At 38.8% G+C, this 15,677-nt stretch overlaps 1 protein-coding gene across 6 annotated transcripts in view; it reads right to left on the bottom strand.

Annotated features, from left to right (window-relative positions):
* Window positions 1-370: 370 nt before the first annotated feature.
* The window catches only part of LOC114792914 (tenascin-N-like), a 106,557-nt gene continuing 91,250 nt past the window's right edge, over window positions 371-15,677 (bottom strand). Inside the window, exons 10-23 of one of the 6 annotated variants that reach the window (XM_028984486.1) lie at window positions 12,506-12,802; window positions 11,797-12,075; window positions 11,048-11,320; window positions 10,364-10,633; window positions 9,221-9,490; window positions 7,997-8,269; window positions 7,326-7,595; window positions 6,180-6,449; window positions 4,956-5,228; window positions 4,282-4,551; window positions 2,574-2,843; window positions 2,286-2,480; window positions 1,434-1,725; window positions 371-1,008 (exon numbers count right to left, since the gene is read on the bottom strand). In XM_028984486.1, the coding sequence (XP_028840319.1) occupies window positions 1,472-1,725; window positions 2,286-2,480; window positions 2,574-2,843; window positions 4,282-4,551; window positions 4,956-5,228; window positions 6,180-6,449; window positions 7,326-7,595; window positions 7,997-8,269; window positions 9,221-9,490; window positions 10,364-10,633; window positions 11,048-11,320; window positions 11,797-12,075; window positions 12,506-12,802 (3,464 nt within the window). In that variant the 3' untranslated portion in view covers window positions 371-1,008; window positions 1,434-1,471. Of the gene's footprint in view, window positions 1,009-1,433; window positions 1,726-2,285; window positions 2,481-2,573; window positions 3,405-4,281; window positions 4,552-4,955; window positions 5,229-6,179; window positions 6,450-7,325; window positions 7,596-7,996; window positions 8,270-9,220; window positions 9,491-10,363; window positions 10,634-11,047; window positions 11,321-11,796; window positions 12,076-12,505; window positions 12,803-15,677 lie in introns of those variants that run through there. The other 5 variants (XM_028984443.1, XM_028984460.1, XM_028984451.1 and 2 more) reach the window with 5 other exon arrangements.

The raw sequence follows: 15,677 nt of genomic DNA on the forward strand, positions 1-15,677 counted from the left end.
CTTCATACGTTGATGTCGGACAAAAGGCATGTAAAAACCGGGGTGTCGAATCTTCACCCACAACCGTCGACACAGGAATGTCACACCTCCCCCTGCAGACATCTGTTATGCAAGGCAAAAGCAGGCTCCCGTGATGTCCATTCTTACAACAATTTCAGCATAAAGTCTGTAAAACTGACACTAATTAGTGTTAAATCAAAATTAGAAACCGAGGATCTTGCTACACATATTAAATAAGACAAGGATCTTAAGATGTCCTACCTCCTAATTGCTGATTACTTATAAACCAATCGCAGTGTTGATGGGATTTCAGATGTACAGGAGCCAAGCTCATATACTAAATTATACCATAAACATATACTATAATTAATTTCTTTTTAAAAGGCTTTATTTCTTACTTTTCAAATTTTCAATAAGAGAGAAGGTCATAACAATAAAAAAAACAAACACAATGACCATGACTGGGTCCATGAATCACAGGTACAGAAATTAAGATTTCTCATAATGATCTCAGTCATAATTACAGTTAATACAAACACTATAATAATCACAAAGATGAGAATTCAGGAGAACTGAAGACAGAAACAGAAGAATATTCTGCTGTAGACCAAACACATCATCCACACAGAAGCTCCAATTAACCCTGAACTTTACACCACAACATACAGACATTCAGATTCAAATTAAACACAGAAATGTTTGCTTCTCATCTCCAACACCAATGCAGAGTGCGTCACCAAAGATGAATTAAAGGTGGTGACAATGGACAGAAAATTATTGGATGGAATAATGTAATATTAATTAATAAAGAACTAATACATTAACTAATACATTAGTTAATAAATCACTTCCTTGGATGAGCCCCTTGTCTTCCATCTTGAACTGAGATATTTGCTTCAAAGCCGCCAACAGGTTCTAGGTTAATATTACTGAACAGATGGAGAACAAATGTGTTTTCTCCACACTGGTTTATGGGACCTCAGCTTCACCATGACGCATCGCTGACGTCTGAGGAAACAGGAGAAACTTTCAGTTAAGTGTTAAGCAGCAGGTTCTCGCTTACTTTACATAACCACTTGATCCACATCAGGAGCACATCTGATCCCATCCTGAAACCAGTCCAGAGCAGGACACGAGGTACATTTACAGCATTTACCAGATACCTTTCTCCAAGTGTCTTACTACTACCGTCCCACAATAATAAACTAAATCAAGTAGAAATTCATTTGTTCATGTCGGCTGATCAAGTCAGCAGCTTTTTGAACACCATCTGAAGCAGTACCAGAAAAGTGACTGAAACCTTACAATCTTAGTCACATTAAGTAAAAATAGATAAATCTGACAAACACTGAGAATTTCTTCCATACCAAGTGTATATGTCGTAGGTGTAAATTATAAATCTACAAATAATACATTTTCAGACGCTGAACTACCTATAAAAACCAGAAAAAGTGTGGTATCATTCCTCCATCTAGACATGATCTTCACGTCCAGCAGACGCCTCTTGCTTGCTGGGTGTATACTTGTTCACCAGATGTGCCAGGATGTTCTGAATCTGTGTGAATGCCATGTTGTTCTGTTGACATCTCAGCAGACCTTGGTCCTCATGGAACAGACAGTCCACTGTGATCAGAACTTGCTCTCCTCTAACAAATCTGCTGCTGTCTGGAAAAACATCTGTCCTGAAGGTGTGGTGCATCACCACCAGGATCTCTGGTTTGGTTTCTGGGGAAAATGTGTGTGGTTATTATTGCACAATTGCACAAATACATTTTTACAGTGGTGTGAAACGTTTTTTTGTTCCTTCTCTTGTTTCTTTCAATCAAGGCCCAAAAAGTAAAAACCTCACCAGGATTATTTACCAACCTTGAACTATAGAACTATAGACTCTTGACTCTAGAACCATAGAACAGAGGTATGTAACTATTATCATGGAAATTGATTTAATTAAATTAATGTAATTTAGCAAATTTATTCTCAAAAATGAACTACACACTGCTGGAAACCTCTTGATGGAGCAGTGGGTGAGCAGTGGGCACCATGACAGGTGCCTGGGGAGCAGTGTGTGGGGATGGTACTTTTGCTCAGTGGCGCCTTGGCAGCTCAAGATTCCAACTGGCTGATCCTTCTGATTACAGGTCCACTTCCTTACCCGCTTGGTGTAAAATGGTGAAAAGCCCTGGTGAAGGTTTTTTACTCCTTGGACCAGGATTTCCCACGTCTGCACTCTGTTAATTTAACTCGGGTATTTTTACTGTGTAGATTAAAACTAAATTATTCGGTACCTTTATTTATTTCTGCCAGAGCTGCTTCAATGTCTGTTCCAGCACGAGACACAACAAGACAGAAAGCCAGGACAACATCACACTTCTCCACAGAGTTCACTTCTACCAGACCATTTCTAGTTAGAAGTTCTTTTAAAGACTGTGTGTTCTGGATTGGAAGTTTTCCAATAATCTTTGTATAAAACCTGAATTTTTCTGTGGGAGGAAATGGTATATTTACACAGTTAATTCGGTATAGAAACGGGAATAATTTTATAAAATGTCTCTTCAGACTGCTCTATATCTTACCAGTATTGAAAGTAACAGTAGCAGGTTGACTCCTCCCTCCGTGTTTAACCTCAGTACAGACAGTAAGAGTGTACGGAGTGTCTGGATTCAGCTCTGTGATTTCTGTACTGTATGAATCTGTAGAGATGGACTCTATTTTACTCTCTTTACTCCAGTAAGAGATCAGGAAACTGTGTGGAATCTGATCCATCCCATGTGGTGGAATCCAGCTGATCTTAGCAGATGTAGCAGAAACTGAGACCACAGTCAAGTTCTCTGGAGCTGGTAGAACTAAAATAAAAAATTAGAAATATATTAATAACTGTATATTAATCATGTGACAATTAGCGTACATCATTCATTTAAAACGGCTGCTGCAGTTTACATGCTCAGTAACACACACACACACACACACACTGAAATGTCCTGGTGAAAAAATACAACAGGATTTCTGCATTCTAATTTGCATTTATTATGAAATTTTAATACTATTTCCATGATCATAAACCTTAATACTTTTTTACACCCCTTCTCAAAATCCGGCCAACTCTCTTATCACTGACTCATTTTCATCTTCTCATATATCGGCTTAAACTTTTCAGAATTTCTGCCACAAAATAAAAAAAAAAACATCAACAATAAATGAATTAAAAAGAAATTCTTTTTAATTCAGCTCTGTGATTTCTGTCCAGTATGAATCTATAGAGATGGACTCTATTTTACTCTCTTTACTCCAGTAAGAGATAAGGAAACTGTGTGGAATCTGATCCATCCCATGTGGTGGAATCCAGCTGATCTTAGCAGATGTAGAAGAAACTGAGACCACAGTCAACATCTCTGGAGCTGGAACAGCTGGGAGAGTACAGAGTTATTTAATACACAACTATCATTCTACCATTTCTTGCTAAATGTTTATGAACTCACAGACATGCTCATTTTTATCGATATGAGAAATACATTTTTGAATAACTTAAATTGTGGTAAATAAATCACCCAAACCAGTTCTAAAGTTTTCATCAAAAAAACTGGATAGCACAAAGGAAGTGGTCTTAAATAAAATGTGGACCTCATGGGCCCCATTGTATGTATGTAATGCTTCTTGGGAACATATATCATTGCAATGGCAATTATTATTATATATCCAACTGCGTTATTAACAACAATGCAAAATTAACAAATTATGTTATAAATTTGACATAAACAATAATCCCAATATTTTAAAACTAAAAACTTTCTTTGAAATCAGGTCTCAAGCGTTTTTTTTAACTGACTCTCAACCAAACTTCAAGAAGTAAGGAAAGATAGAGCAAGTATAAGTTCAGTTTCTTACAGGAAATCAGGTCTTAAATTCTTAAAGTAGAAAAAACTCAAATAATCAACTTTAATTTAAAAAATAGAAAAGCCGGTGAGGTCCATGTTGGTCCAAGTCTATTTCATGATGGCGGGTAAATCAGGGGCAACTCTTGCTCCCCATCTGGGTTCTTGGGTTCATATTATGATGGGGCTGATATGGACCACCTGTCTGGTACCTGTGTACCACCCATATGGGCTTGTTACCTGGGAAGGGGCGGAGTCACTGTCATTTAACACTAATTAGTGTCAGTTTATGCTGAAAGTGTTACATTTAACACTGACTTCAGTGTGGATTATAAGAACAGTGTGCAGTGTTCATTTAATACTTGCGCTTTAACTATCTGAAAGATAAGAAACAGACATCATCACATCTTACTTGTGTGGATGTTGGTTGAAGTTTCTTGACTCCTCCCTCCGTGTTTAACCTCAGTACAGACAGTAAGCGTGTACGGAGTGTCTGGTTTCAGATCTGTGATATCTGTCCTGCATGAATCTGTAGAGATGGACTCTATTTTACTCTCTTTACTCCAGTAAGAGATCAGGAAACTGTGTGGAATCTGATCCATCCCATGTGGTGGAATCCAGCTGATCTTAGCAGATGTAGGAGAAACTGAGACCACAGTCACCTTCTCTGGAGCTGGTAGAACTGAAATAAAAAATTAGAAATATATTAATAACTGTATATTAATCATGTGACAATTAGCGTACATCATTCATTTAAAACGGCTGCTGCAGTTTACATGCTCAGTAACACACACACACACACTGAAATGTCCTGGTGAAAAAATACAACAGGATTTCTGCATTCTAATTTGCATTTATTAGGATATTTTAATACTATTTCCATGATCATAAACCTTAATACTTTTTTACACCCCTTCTCAAAATCCGGCCAACTCTCTTATCACTGACTCATTTTCATCTTCTCATATATCGGCTTAAACTTTTCAGAATTTCTGCCACAAAATAAAAAAAAAAAACATCAAATATAAACGAATTAAAAAGAAATGTAATTTCCTTAGTTGAGAATGAGCAGATTGTGATTTGTACCTGTGTGGAAGCGTGAAGAAGCAGGTGAACTCTGTACTCCATGTTTCTTCACAGTACGGACACTGACAGTGTACTCAGTATACGGTGTCAGACCGGTAATTTCTGTACTGTTGTCCCCTGTTGAGGACTGATTTGTCCCACTTTCTTCACTGTGGTAAGAGATCAAGAAACTATATTGATTATTCTCCCCCCAGGAGGACGGGAGACTCCAGGTGAGTTTAGCAGATGTAGCAGAAACTGAGGACACAGTCAAGTTCTCCGGCATTGTAGGAGCTGGAAGACAAAAGTTTTCACAGAACATCAAATATGACCAAAGAAATTATGACTTTTAGAAGATAAAGTTATAAACAGTATTTACTTGTGCAGTATGTCACACTACGAGTCTCTGTTGCTTATAATTTAACTTAAGTGTCAGGATTGACTGCAGCTGGGCTCAACACCGGTGACCAATCCTGACTGCGCATAAATGCCGAAGAATTCCGCCCCTTCGGAATCTCCAGCATTTTCGTGAACTCATTCATGAACTTGACCTCCGTGAGTGAATGTATTTATGTTTTGAGTTCTGGCAATCGCCACACTCCTGCAGGCAAGTTTATGTTCTCTCCTTTGTTTAAATTGTTATCGGCCACCGAGCCGCATTTATGTTTATTTATTGTTTATTAATAAAGAAAACCCTTCCCAGCATGTCCTGCTTCTGCGCTTCCCTCCCCTGTCAGCTCGCAGATGTGACATTAAGAGAGAATAGAATACGATTAAACAAAAAGTAAAAAGTCAGCGAGGGGCGAAGTCACTGTCATTTAACACTGATTAGTGTCACTTCTACAGACTTTACTCTGAACGTGTTAAATTTAACTATGATTTGGAGTGAGCTCATATACTCTCTGTGCAGTGTAAATTTAACTCTGGAATTTTCCCTACTCATTATAGGAGCATCAGTGTAACTACTCAACAGGGTCTATAAAAATTGGGTATTTAATACAGGGGACACACCACTCCCTGAAAATTCACTCCTAATAGAGCAAAACCTTGAATAGTTGAAGTTGTTGAAAGCTGGAAAAATGCTCAGTTCAGTTACATTCCAAGGAAAATGCTGACAAATTTAATCACAGAGAACATTTCCCATGTAATGATTAAAACATAGTAAAATTAATGATTTGCTGCAAAGTAACTCTACTGTAATATCAATTATGATCCGAAAGATAAACAGACATCATTACATCTTACTTGTGTGGATGTTGGTTGAAGTTTCTTGACTCCTCCCTCCGTGTTTAACCTCAGTACAGACAGTAAGCGTGTACGGAGTGTCTGGTTTCAGCTCTGTGATTTCTGTGCTGGATGAATCTGTAGAGATGGACTCTATTTTACTCTCTTTACTCCAGTAAGAGATCAGGAAACTGTGTGGAATCTGATCCATCCCATGTGGTGGAATCCAGCTGATCTTAGCAGATGTAGAAGAAACTGAGACCACAGTCAACATCTCTGGAGCTGGAACAGCTGGGAGAGTACAGAGTTATTTAATACACAACTATCATTCTACCATTTCTTGCTAAATGTTTATGAACTCACAGACATGCTCATTTTTACCGATATGAGAAATACATTTTTGAATAACTTAATTGTGGTAAATAAATCACCCAAACCAGTTCTAAAGTTTTCATCAAAAAAACTGGATAGCACAAAGGAAGTGGTCTTAAATAAAATGTGGACCTCATGGGCCCCATTGTATGTATGTAATGCTTCTTGGGAACATATATCATTGCAATGGCAATTATTATTATATATCCAACTGCGTTATTAACAACCATGCAAAATTAACAAATTATGTTATAAATTTGACATAAACAATAATCCCAATATTTTAAAACTAAAAACTTTCTTTGAAATCAGGTCTCAAGCTGTTTTTTTAACTGACTCTCAACCAAACTTCAAGAAGTAAGGAAAGATAGAGCAAGTATAAGTTCAGTTTCTTACAGGAAATCAGGTCTTAAATTCTTAAAGTAGAAAAAACTCAAATAATCAACTTTAATTTAAAAAATAGAAAAGCCGGTGAGGTCCATGTTGGACCAAGTCTATTTCATGATGGCGGGTAAATCAGGGGCAACTCTTGCTCCCCATCTGGGTTCTTGGGTTCATATTATGATGGGGCTGATATGGACCACCTGTCTGGTACCTGTGTACCACCCATATGGGCTTGTTACCTGGGAAGGGGCGGAGTCACTGTCATTTAACACTAATTAGTGTCAGTTTATGCTGAAAGTGTTACATTTAACACTGACTTCAGTGTGGATTATAAGAACAGTGTGCAGTGTTCATTTAATACTTGCGCTTTAACTATCTGAAAGATAAGAAACAGACATCATCACATCTTACTTGTGTGGATGTTGGTTGAAGTTTCTTGACTCCTCCCTCCGTGTTTAACCTCAGTACAGACAGTAAGAGTGTACGGAGTGTCTGGTTTCAGCTCTGTGATATCGGTCCTGGATGAATCTGTAGAGATGGACTCTATTTTACTCTCTTTACTCCAGTAAGAGATCAGGAAACTGTGTGGAATCTGATCCATCCCATGTGGCAGAATCCAGCTGATCTTAGCAGATGTAGCAGAAACTGAGACCACAGTCACCTTCTCTGGAGCTGGTAGGACTAAAACAAAATGTAAAAATATTAATAACTGTAAATTAATCATGTGACAATTAGCGTACATCATTCATTTAAAACGGCTGCTGCAGTTTACATGCTCAGTAACACACACACACACACTGAAATGTCCTGGTGAAAAAATACAACAGGATTTCTGCATTCTAATTTGCATTTATTAGGATATTTTAATACTATTTCCATGATCATAAACCTTAATACTTTTTTACACCCCTTCTCAAAATCCGGCCAACTCTCTTATCACTGACTCATTTTCATCTTCTCATATATCGGCTTAAACTTTTCAGAATTTCTGCCACAAAATAAAAAAAAAAAACATCAAATATAAACGAATTAAAAAGAAATGTAATTTCCTTAGTTGAGAATGAGCAGATTGTGATTTGTACCTGTGTGGAAGCGTGAAGAAGCAGGTGAACTCTGTACTCCATGTTTCTTCACAGTACGGACACTGACAGTGTACTCCGTATACGGTGTCAGACCGGTAATTTCTGTACTGTTGTCCCCTGTTGAGGACTGATTTGTCCCACTTTCTTCACTGTGGTAAGAGATCAAGAAACTATATTGATTATTCTCCCCCCAGGAGGACGGGAGACTCCAGGTGAGTTTAGCAGATGTAGCAGAAACTGAGGACACAGTCAAGTTCTCCGGCATTGTAGGAGCTGGAAGACAAAAGTTTTCACAGAACATCAAATATGACCAAAGAAATTATGACTTTTAGAAGATAAAGTTATAAACAGTATTTACTTGTGCAGTATGTCACACTACGAGTCTCTGTTGCTTATAATTTAACTTAAGTGTCAGGATTGACTGCAGCTGGGCTCAACACCGGTGACCAATCCTGACTGCGCATAAATGCCGAAGAATTCCGCCCCTTCGGAATCTCCAGCATTTTCGTGAACTCATTCATGAACTTGACCTCCGTGAGTGAATGTATTTATGTTTTGAGTTCTGGCAATCGCCACACTCCTGCAGGCAAGTTTATGTTCTCTCCTTTGTTTAAATTGTTATCGGCCACCGAGCCGCATTTATGTTTATTTATTGTTTATTAATAAAGAAAACCCTTCCCAGCATGTCCTGCTTCTGCGCTTCCCTCCCCTGTCAGCTCGCAGATGTGACATTAAGAGAGAATAGAATACGATTAAACAAAAAGTAAAAAGTCAGCGAGGGGCGAAGTCACTGTCATTTAACACTGATTAGTGTCACTTCTACAGACTTTACTCTGAACGTGTTAAATTTAACTATGATTTGGAGTGAGCTCATATACTCTCTGTGCAGTGTAAATTTAACTCTGGAATTTTCCCTACTCATTATAGGAGCATCAGTGTAACTACTCAACAGGGTCTATAAAAATTGGGTATTTAATACAGGGGACACACCACTCCCTGAAAATTCACTCCTAATAGAGCAAAACCTTGAATAGTTGAAGTTGTTGAAAGCTGGAAAAATGCTCAGTTCAGTTACATTCCAAGGAAAATGCTGACAAATTTAATCACAGAGAACATTTCCCATGTAATGATTAAAACATAGTAAAATTAATGATTTGCTGCAAAGTAACTCTACTGTAATATCAATTATGATCCGAAAGATAAACAGACATCATTACATCTTACTTGTGTGGATGTTGGTTGAAGTTTCTTGACTCCTCCCTCCGTGTTTAACCTCAGTACAGACAGTAAGCGTGTACGGAGTGTCTGGTTTCAGCTCTGTGATTTCTGTGCTGGATGAATCTGTAGAGATGGACTCTATTTTACTCTCTTTACTCCAGTAAGAGATCAGGAAACTGTGTGGAATCTGATCCATCCCATGTGGTGGAATCCAGCTGATCTTAGCAGATGTAGAAGAAACTGAGACCACAGTCAACATCTCTGGAGCTGGAACAGCTGGGAGAGTACAGAGTTATTTAATACACAACTATCATTCTACCATTTCTTGCTAAATGTTTATGAACTCACAGACATGCTCATTTTTACCGATATGAGAAATACATTTTTGAATAACTTAATTGTGGTAAATAAATCACCCAAACCAGTTCTAAAGTTTTCATCAAAAAAACTGGATAGCACAAAGGAAGTGGTCTTAAATAAAATGTGGACCTCATGGGCCCCATTGTATGTATGTAATGCTTCTTGGGAACATATATCATTGCAATGGCAATTATTATTATATATCCAACTGCGTTATTAACAACCATGCAAAATTAACAAATTATGTTATAAATTTGACATAAACAATAATCCCAATATTTTAAAACTAAAAACTTTCTTTGAAATCAGGTCTCAAGCTGTTTTTTTAACTGACTCTCAACCAAACTTCAAGAAGTAAGGAAAGACAGAGCAAGTATAAGTTCAGTTTCTTACAGGAAATCAGGTCTTAAATTCTTAAAGTAGAAAAAACTCAAATAATCAACTTTAATTTAAAAAATAGAAAAGCCGGTGAGGTCCATGTTGGTCCAAGTCTATTTCATGATGGCGGGTAAATCAGGGGCAACTCTTGCTCCCCATCTGGGTTCTTGGGTTCATATTATGATGGGGCTGATATGGACCACCTGTCTGGTACCTGTGTACCACCCATATGGGCTTGTTACCTGGGAAGGGGCGGAGTCACTGTCATTTAACACTAATTAGTGTCAGTTTATGCTGAAAGTGTTACATTTAACACTGACTTCAGTGTGGATTATAAGAACAGTGTGCAGTGTTCATTTAATACTTGCGCTTTAACTATCTGAAAGATAAGAAACAGACATCACATCTTACTTGTGTGGATGTTGGTTGAAGTTTCTTGACTCCTCCCTCCGTGTTTAACCTCAGTACAGACAGTAAGCGTGTACGGAGTGTCTGGTTTCAGATCTGTGATTTCTGTCCTGCATGAATCTGTAGAGATGGACTCTATTTTACTCTCTTTACTCCAGTAAGAGATCAGGAAACTGTGTGGAATCTGATCCATCCCATGTGGTGGAATCCAGCTGATCTTAGCAGATGTAGCAGAAACTGAGACCACAGTCACCTCCTCTGGAGCTGGTAGAACTGAAATAAAAACAGCAAAAAATATGAATAACTATATTAATCATGTGAAAATTTGTGTACATCACTCATATAAAACAGCTGCTGCAGTTTACATGCTCAGTAACACACACACACACACACACACACACACACACACACACACACACTGAAATGTCCTGGTGAACATGTACAACAAGGTTTCTGCGTTTTAGTTTTCATTTATTCTGATATGTTAATACTATTTCCATGACCGTAAACCTTAATACTTTTTTACACCCCTTCTCAAAATCTGCCCAACTATCTGATCACTGACTCACTTTCATACATCAGCTTAAACAGAATTTCTGCCACAAAATTTAAAAAAGTATCAACAATAACTGAATTAAAAAGAAATGTAATTTCCTTAGTTGAGAATGAGCAGATTATGATTTGTACCTGTGTGGAAGCGTGAAGAAGCAGGTGAACTCTGTACTCCATGTCTGTTCACAGTACGAACACTGACAGTGTACTCAGTATACGGTGTCAGACCGGTAATTTCTGTACTCTTGTCCCCTGTTGAGGACTGATTTGTCCCACTTTCTTCACTGTGGTAAGAGATCAAGAAACTATATTGATTATTCTCCCCCCAGGAGTACGGGAGACTCCAGGTGAGTTTAGCAGATGTAGCAGAAACTGAGGGCACAGTCAAGTTCTCCGGCATTGGAGGAGCTGGAAGACAAAAGTTTTCACAGAACATCAAATATAACTAACAAAACTATAACTTTCAAAAGATCCATTTATGATCTTGTATTGCTCACTTGTACAGTATGTCAGACTACCAACCTCTGTTGTTTATAATTTAACTTAAGTGCAAGTAGAATATGATTATTCAAAAAGATAAAAGCCAGTGAAGTCCATGTTGTTCCAAGTGTTTTTCATGACGGCGGGTAAATTAGGGGCGATACAGGAGACTCACCACTCCCTGAAAATTCACTCCTAATAGGGGAAATTGAATTGTTGATGTTGGAAGCTGGAAAAATGCTCAGTTCAGTTACATTCCAATGAAAATGCTGACAAATTTAATCACAGAGAACCTTTCCCATGTAATGATTAAAACATTGTAAAATGTATGATTTGCTGCAAAGTAACTCTACTGTAAAAATCAAAGATGATCTGAAAGATAAACAGACATCATCACATCTTACTTGTGTGGATGTTGGTTGAAGTTTCTTGACTCCTCCCTCCGTATTTAACCTGAGTACAGACAGTAAGCGTGTACGGAGTGTCTGGTTTCAGCTCTGTGATTTCTGTACTGTATGAATCTGTAGAGATGGACTCTGGTTTATCTGGTTTACTCTCTTTACTCCAGTAAGAGATCAGGAAACTGTGTGGAATCTGATCCATCCCATGTGGTGGAATCCAGCTGATCTTAGCAGATGTAGCAGAAACTGAGACCACAGTCACCTTCTCTGGAGCTGGTAGAACTGAAATAATAAAAGAGAAAAATATTAATAACCGTATATTAATCATGTGACAATTTGCATACATCATTCATATAAAACAGCTGCTGCAGTTTACATGCTCATTAACACACACACACACACACACACACACACACACACACACACACACTCACACACAATGAAATGTCCTGGTGAACATTTATAACAGGATTTTTGCATTTTAGTTTGCATTTACTCTGATATGTTAATACTATTTCCATGACCGTAAACCTTGATACTTTTTTCATTCCCTTCTCAAAATCCGTCCAACTATCTGATCACCGACTCACTTTCATATATCAGCTTAAACTTTTCAGAATTTCTGCCACAAAATGTAAAAAGTATCAACAATAACTGAATTAAAAAGAAATGTAATTTCCTTAGTTGAGAATGAGCAGATTGTGATTTGTACCTGTGTGGAAGCGTGAAGAAGCAGGTGAACTCTGTACTCCATGTCTGTTCACAGTACAAACACTGACAGTGTACTCAGTATACGGTGTCAGAGACGTGATTTCTGTACTCTTGTCCCCTGTTGAGGACTGATTTGTCCCACTTTTTTCACTGTGGTAAGATATCAAGAAACTATATGGATCCTTCTTTACCAAGTAACTCCAGAGGTACCTGCCCACCTCAACCGGGAGACTCCAGCTGAGTTTAGCAGATGTAGCAGAAACTGAAGACACAGTCAAGTTCTGTGGCATTGGAGGAGCTGGAAGACAAATATAATCACATTAGAACAACAAACGTGAACAAGTTGCAGATGTCTAGAGGTGCGTCCAGACTTTTTTGAGGGGTGGGGGGCAGACAGGGGAAAAAACTATATAAGTGGTTACCGGGGGATTTATAGTGAAGATTGTAGTTGTGGGAAGTTGAACACTGCCAGAATATCTTTAACGCTGTTTTATTACTCGTATGAACATACTTGTAGGAATCCCATGAAGTGACAATTGTTACCTCAAACAGCCGACTGGACATGTTGGAGGAAAAGAGGAGATCTGGTAACCCTCCCAGCCAACACATTCAAATGGGGCCCATTTGGGTGCAATATGGGCTGCTGGTAACCATGGTGGCCCCATGTGGGCTTTAGGTGGGCTTCACAAATGTTCCATCAAGAGGTTTCCAGCAGTTTAAAGTTCAGGTAAAAGTTACACACCTTTCTTGTGTTAGTTTTAGCCAGATTTATTAATTAAACTGAACCCATATGAGGACTAAGAAACGTCCCTGATTTACCCACCGTCATGAAAAAGACTCGGACTAACATGGTCTTCCCTGGCGTTTTTTTTTTATTTAATATTAAAGATGTGTCTTGGTGGTTCTGTTCTACTAGTAGATCTTAAGAAGCTGAACCATGTGCTTGAAGTTTGGTTTAGAGCAAGAACTGAGAACTCCTGTTACAACTGAAATTGAAATATGCCGCTTCCAAAATATCTCCATATCCATAGACAACCAACTCTCCTTGAGACTCACATCACCAATCTTTGCCGCTCATGTAGATTCCTTTTGTACAATATCAGATGGATCTGCCCTGATCAACCCAGGCCACCCAGATACTGGTTCAGTCCTTAGTAATCTCACATCTGGATTACTGTAACTCCCTTTTAGCTGGTCTACCACTATGTTCCATCCAACCTCTACAACTTATACTGAATGCAGCCGCACCTTCCCATATTCTCCACACCACCCCACTGCTACGCTCCCTCCTCTGGCTCCCAGTAGCTGCCCCCCCAAAAAAAGACAAACATGGAGTAGCACCATCCTAACTCACAGCCCTTATTACACCTTGCACTGCACCTCGTATACTCCGAGCCTCCAGTACTGCTCGCCTGGTTCCTCCATCTCTGAAGGTACGAGGAAGACGCTCATCTAGACTCTTCTCCGTCTTGGCCCCTCGGTGGTGGAATGAACTTCCCCTCGAGGTCAGAACAGCTCAGTCACTTTCAAACGACAGCTCAAGACCCTAACCCTTCCTCTTTAGAGATTATTTAGATGAACTTGTAACCTTCTTCTTGTCTGATTTCTGTATAGAAACTAGAACAGAGTGAATAAAAAGATTGTATTCATAGTTAGGGGTCCTAATGAACTAGAACTGACCACTTCATCGATAGTAACATGAAAGCACATTGTAAATGCCTTAAATGTAAATGTTGACACAATACCATTACAAACACACTTTACATTATATTTACATTACAAGAGTTATTTCAGCTTCTCACAGGAACACGTTCCTTAAAATTCCTTAAACAGAACAATCCTCACACAACTTCTAGCTGTTTTTGTCTGCAAGGTTGGTACAAAATCTTGGTGAGGGTTTTTTTTAGTCTTTTGACATGTATTAAATTTACAGCATTTAACAGATGCCCTTATCCAGAGCGACTTACAATCAGTAGTTACAGGGACAGTCCCCCTCTGGAGACACTCAGGGTTAAGTGTCTTGCTCAGTGACACAATGGTAGTAAGTGGGGTTTGAACCTGGGTCTTCTGGTTCATAGGCGAGTGTTTTACCCACTAAGCTACTACCACCCTTGTACTACCCGTCTCTTGTATGGTCCCCACTTGTTAGCATTGTTAACTTAGTACCACTTATGAACTTAAAGACGCAAACTTAGAAGAGCAAGAGCACCAGCCCCCATCATGTACACATTCTACCGAGGAACCATCGAGAGCATCCTGTCTAGCTGCATCACAGTGTGGTTTGGAGCCTGCAATGCGTCCTGCCAAAAAACTCTCCAACGCACAGTCAGAGCAGCTGAGAGAATCATCGGTGTCCCTCTCCCCTCCCTCCAAGACATCTACAGTACACGCCTCACCAAGAAAGCCCTCTGCATAGCAGCCGATCCCACCCACCCAATGCAAACCTTCTTCAGCCTGCTGCCATCAGGGAGGAGACTGCGGAGTCTCCAGGCCAGGACCAGCAGACTGAAGGACAGCTTCACCCATCAGGCTGTCAGGAAGCTCAACTCCCTCCCGGCTCTGCCCCCACTCCCCTCTTCAGCTCCACAAACTTTCTGAACACTAACACACACACACACACACACACACACACACACACACAAACTGACCTGCACCAGCCACTCTGTGCAGCTTTGGTCTGCCAACTACCTCACTTGTCACTTCGTCACTTTAAACTTACCTCTGTTGCACTACATGGTTTTGCACTCTCCACCATGTGCCCTTATTTGTATATGGTGTTTTTAAAATTGTATATTGGGTTTTTTTTTTTATTGTATTTATACCTTTGTATTTAATGTTACTGTTTTGTATTTAATGTTACTTGTAAGCACCATGGGTCTGAGAGTAACGTGATTTCAATTCTCTGTATGTCCTGTACATGTGGCAGAATTGACAATAAAGCTGACTTTGACTTTGACTTGACTGATATGCAAATCATTATATGCTACATATTGCAAACAAATGTTTAGTGACCACAAGAAGCTTCAGATCAATAGATTTGCTAATCTGTCCTGTGGTCCACGTACAAACTGAATTAATTTAATTGAACTCTTTTTACATTTCTAATATAATATAATATAATATAATATAATATAATATAATATAATATAATATAATATAATATAACAGTCTCC

Source organism: Denticeps clupeoides, chromosome 1, assembly GCF_900700375.1.
Source record: "Denticeps clupeoides chromosome 1, fDenClu1.1, whole genome shotgun sequence".
Lineage (NCBI taxonomy): Eukaryota > Metazoa > Chordata > Actinopteri > Clupeiformes > Denticipitidae > Denticeps > Denticeps clupeoides.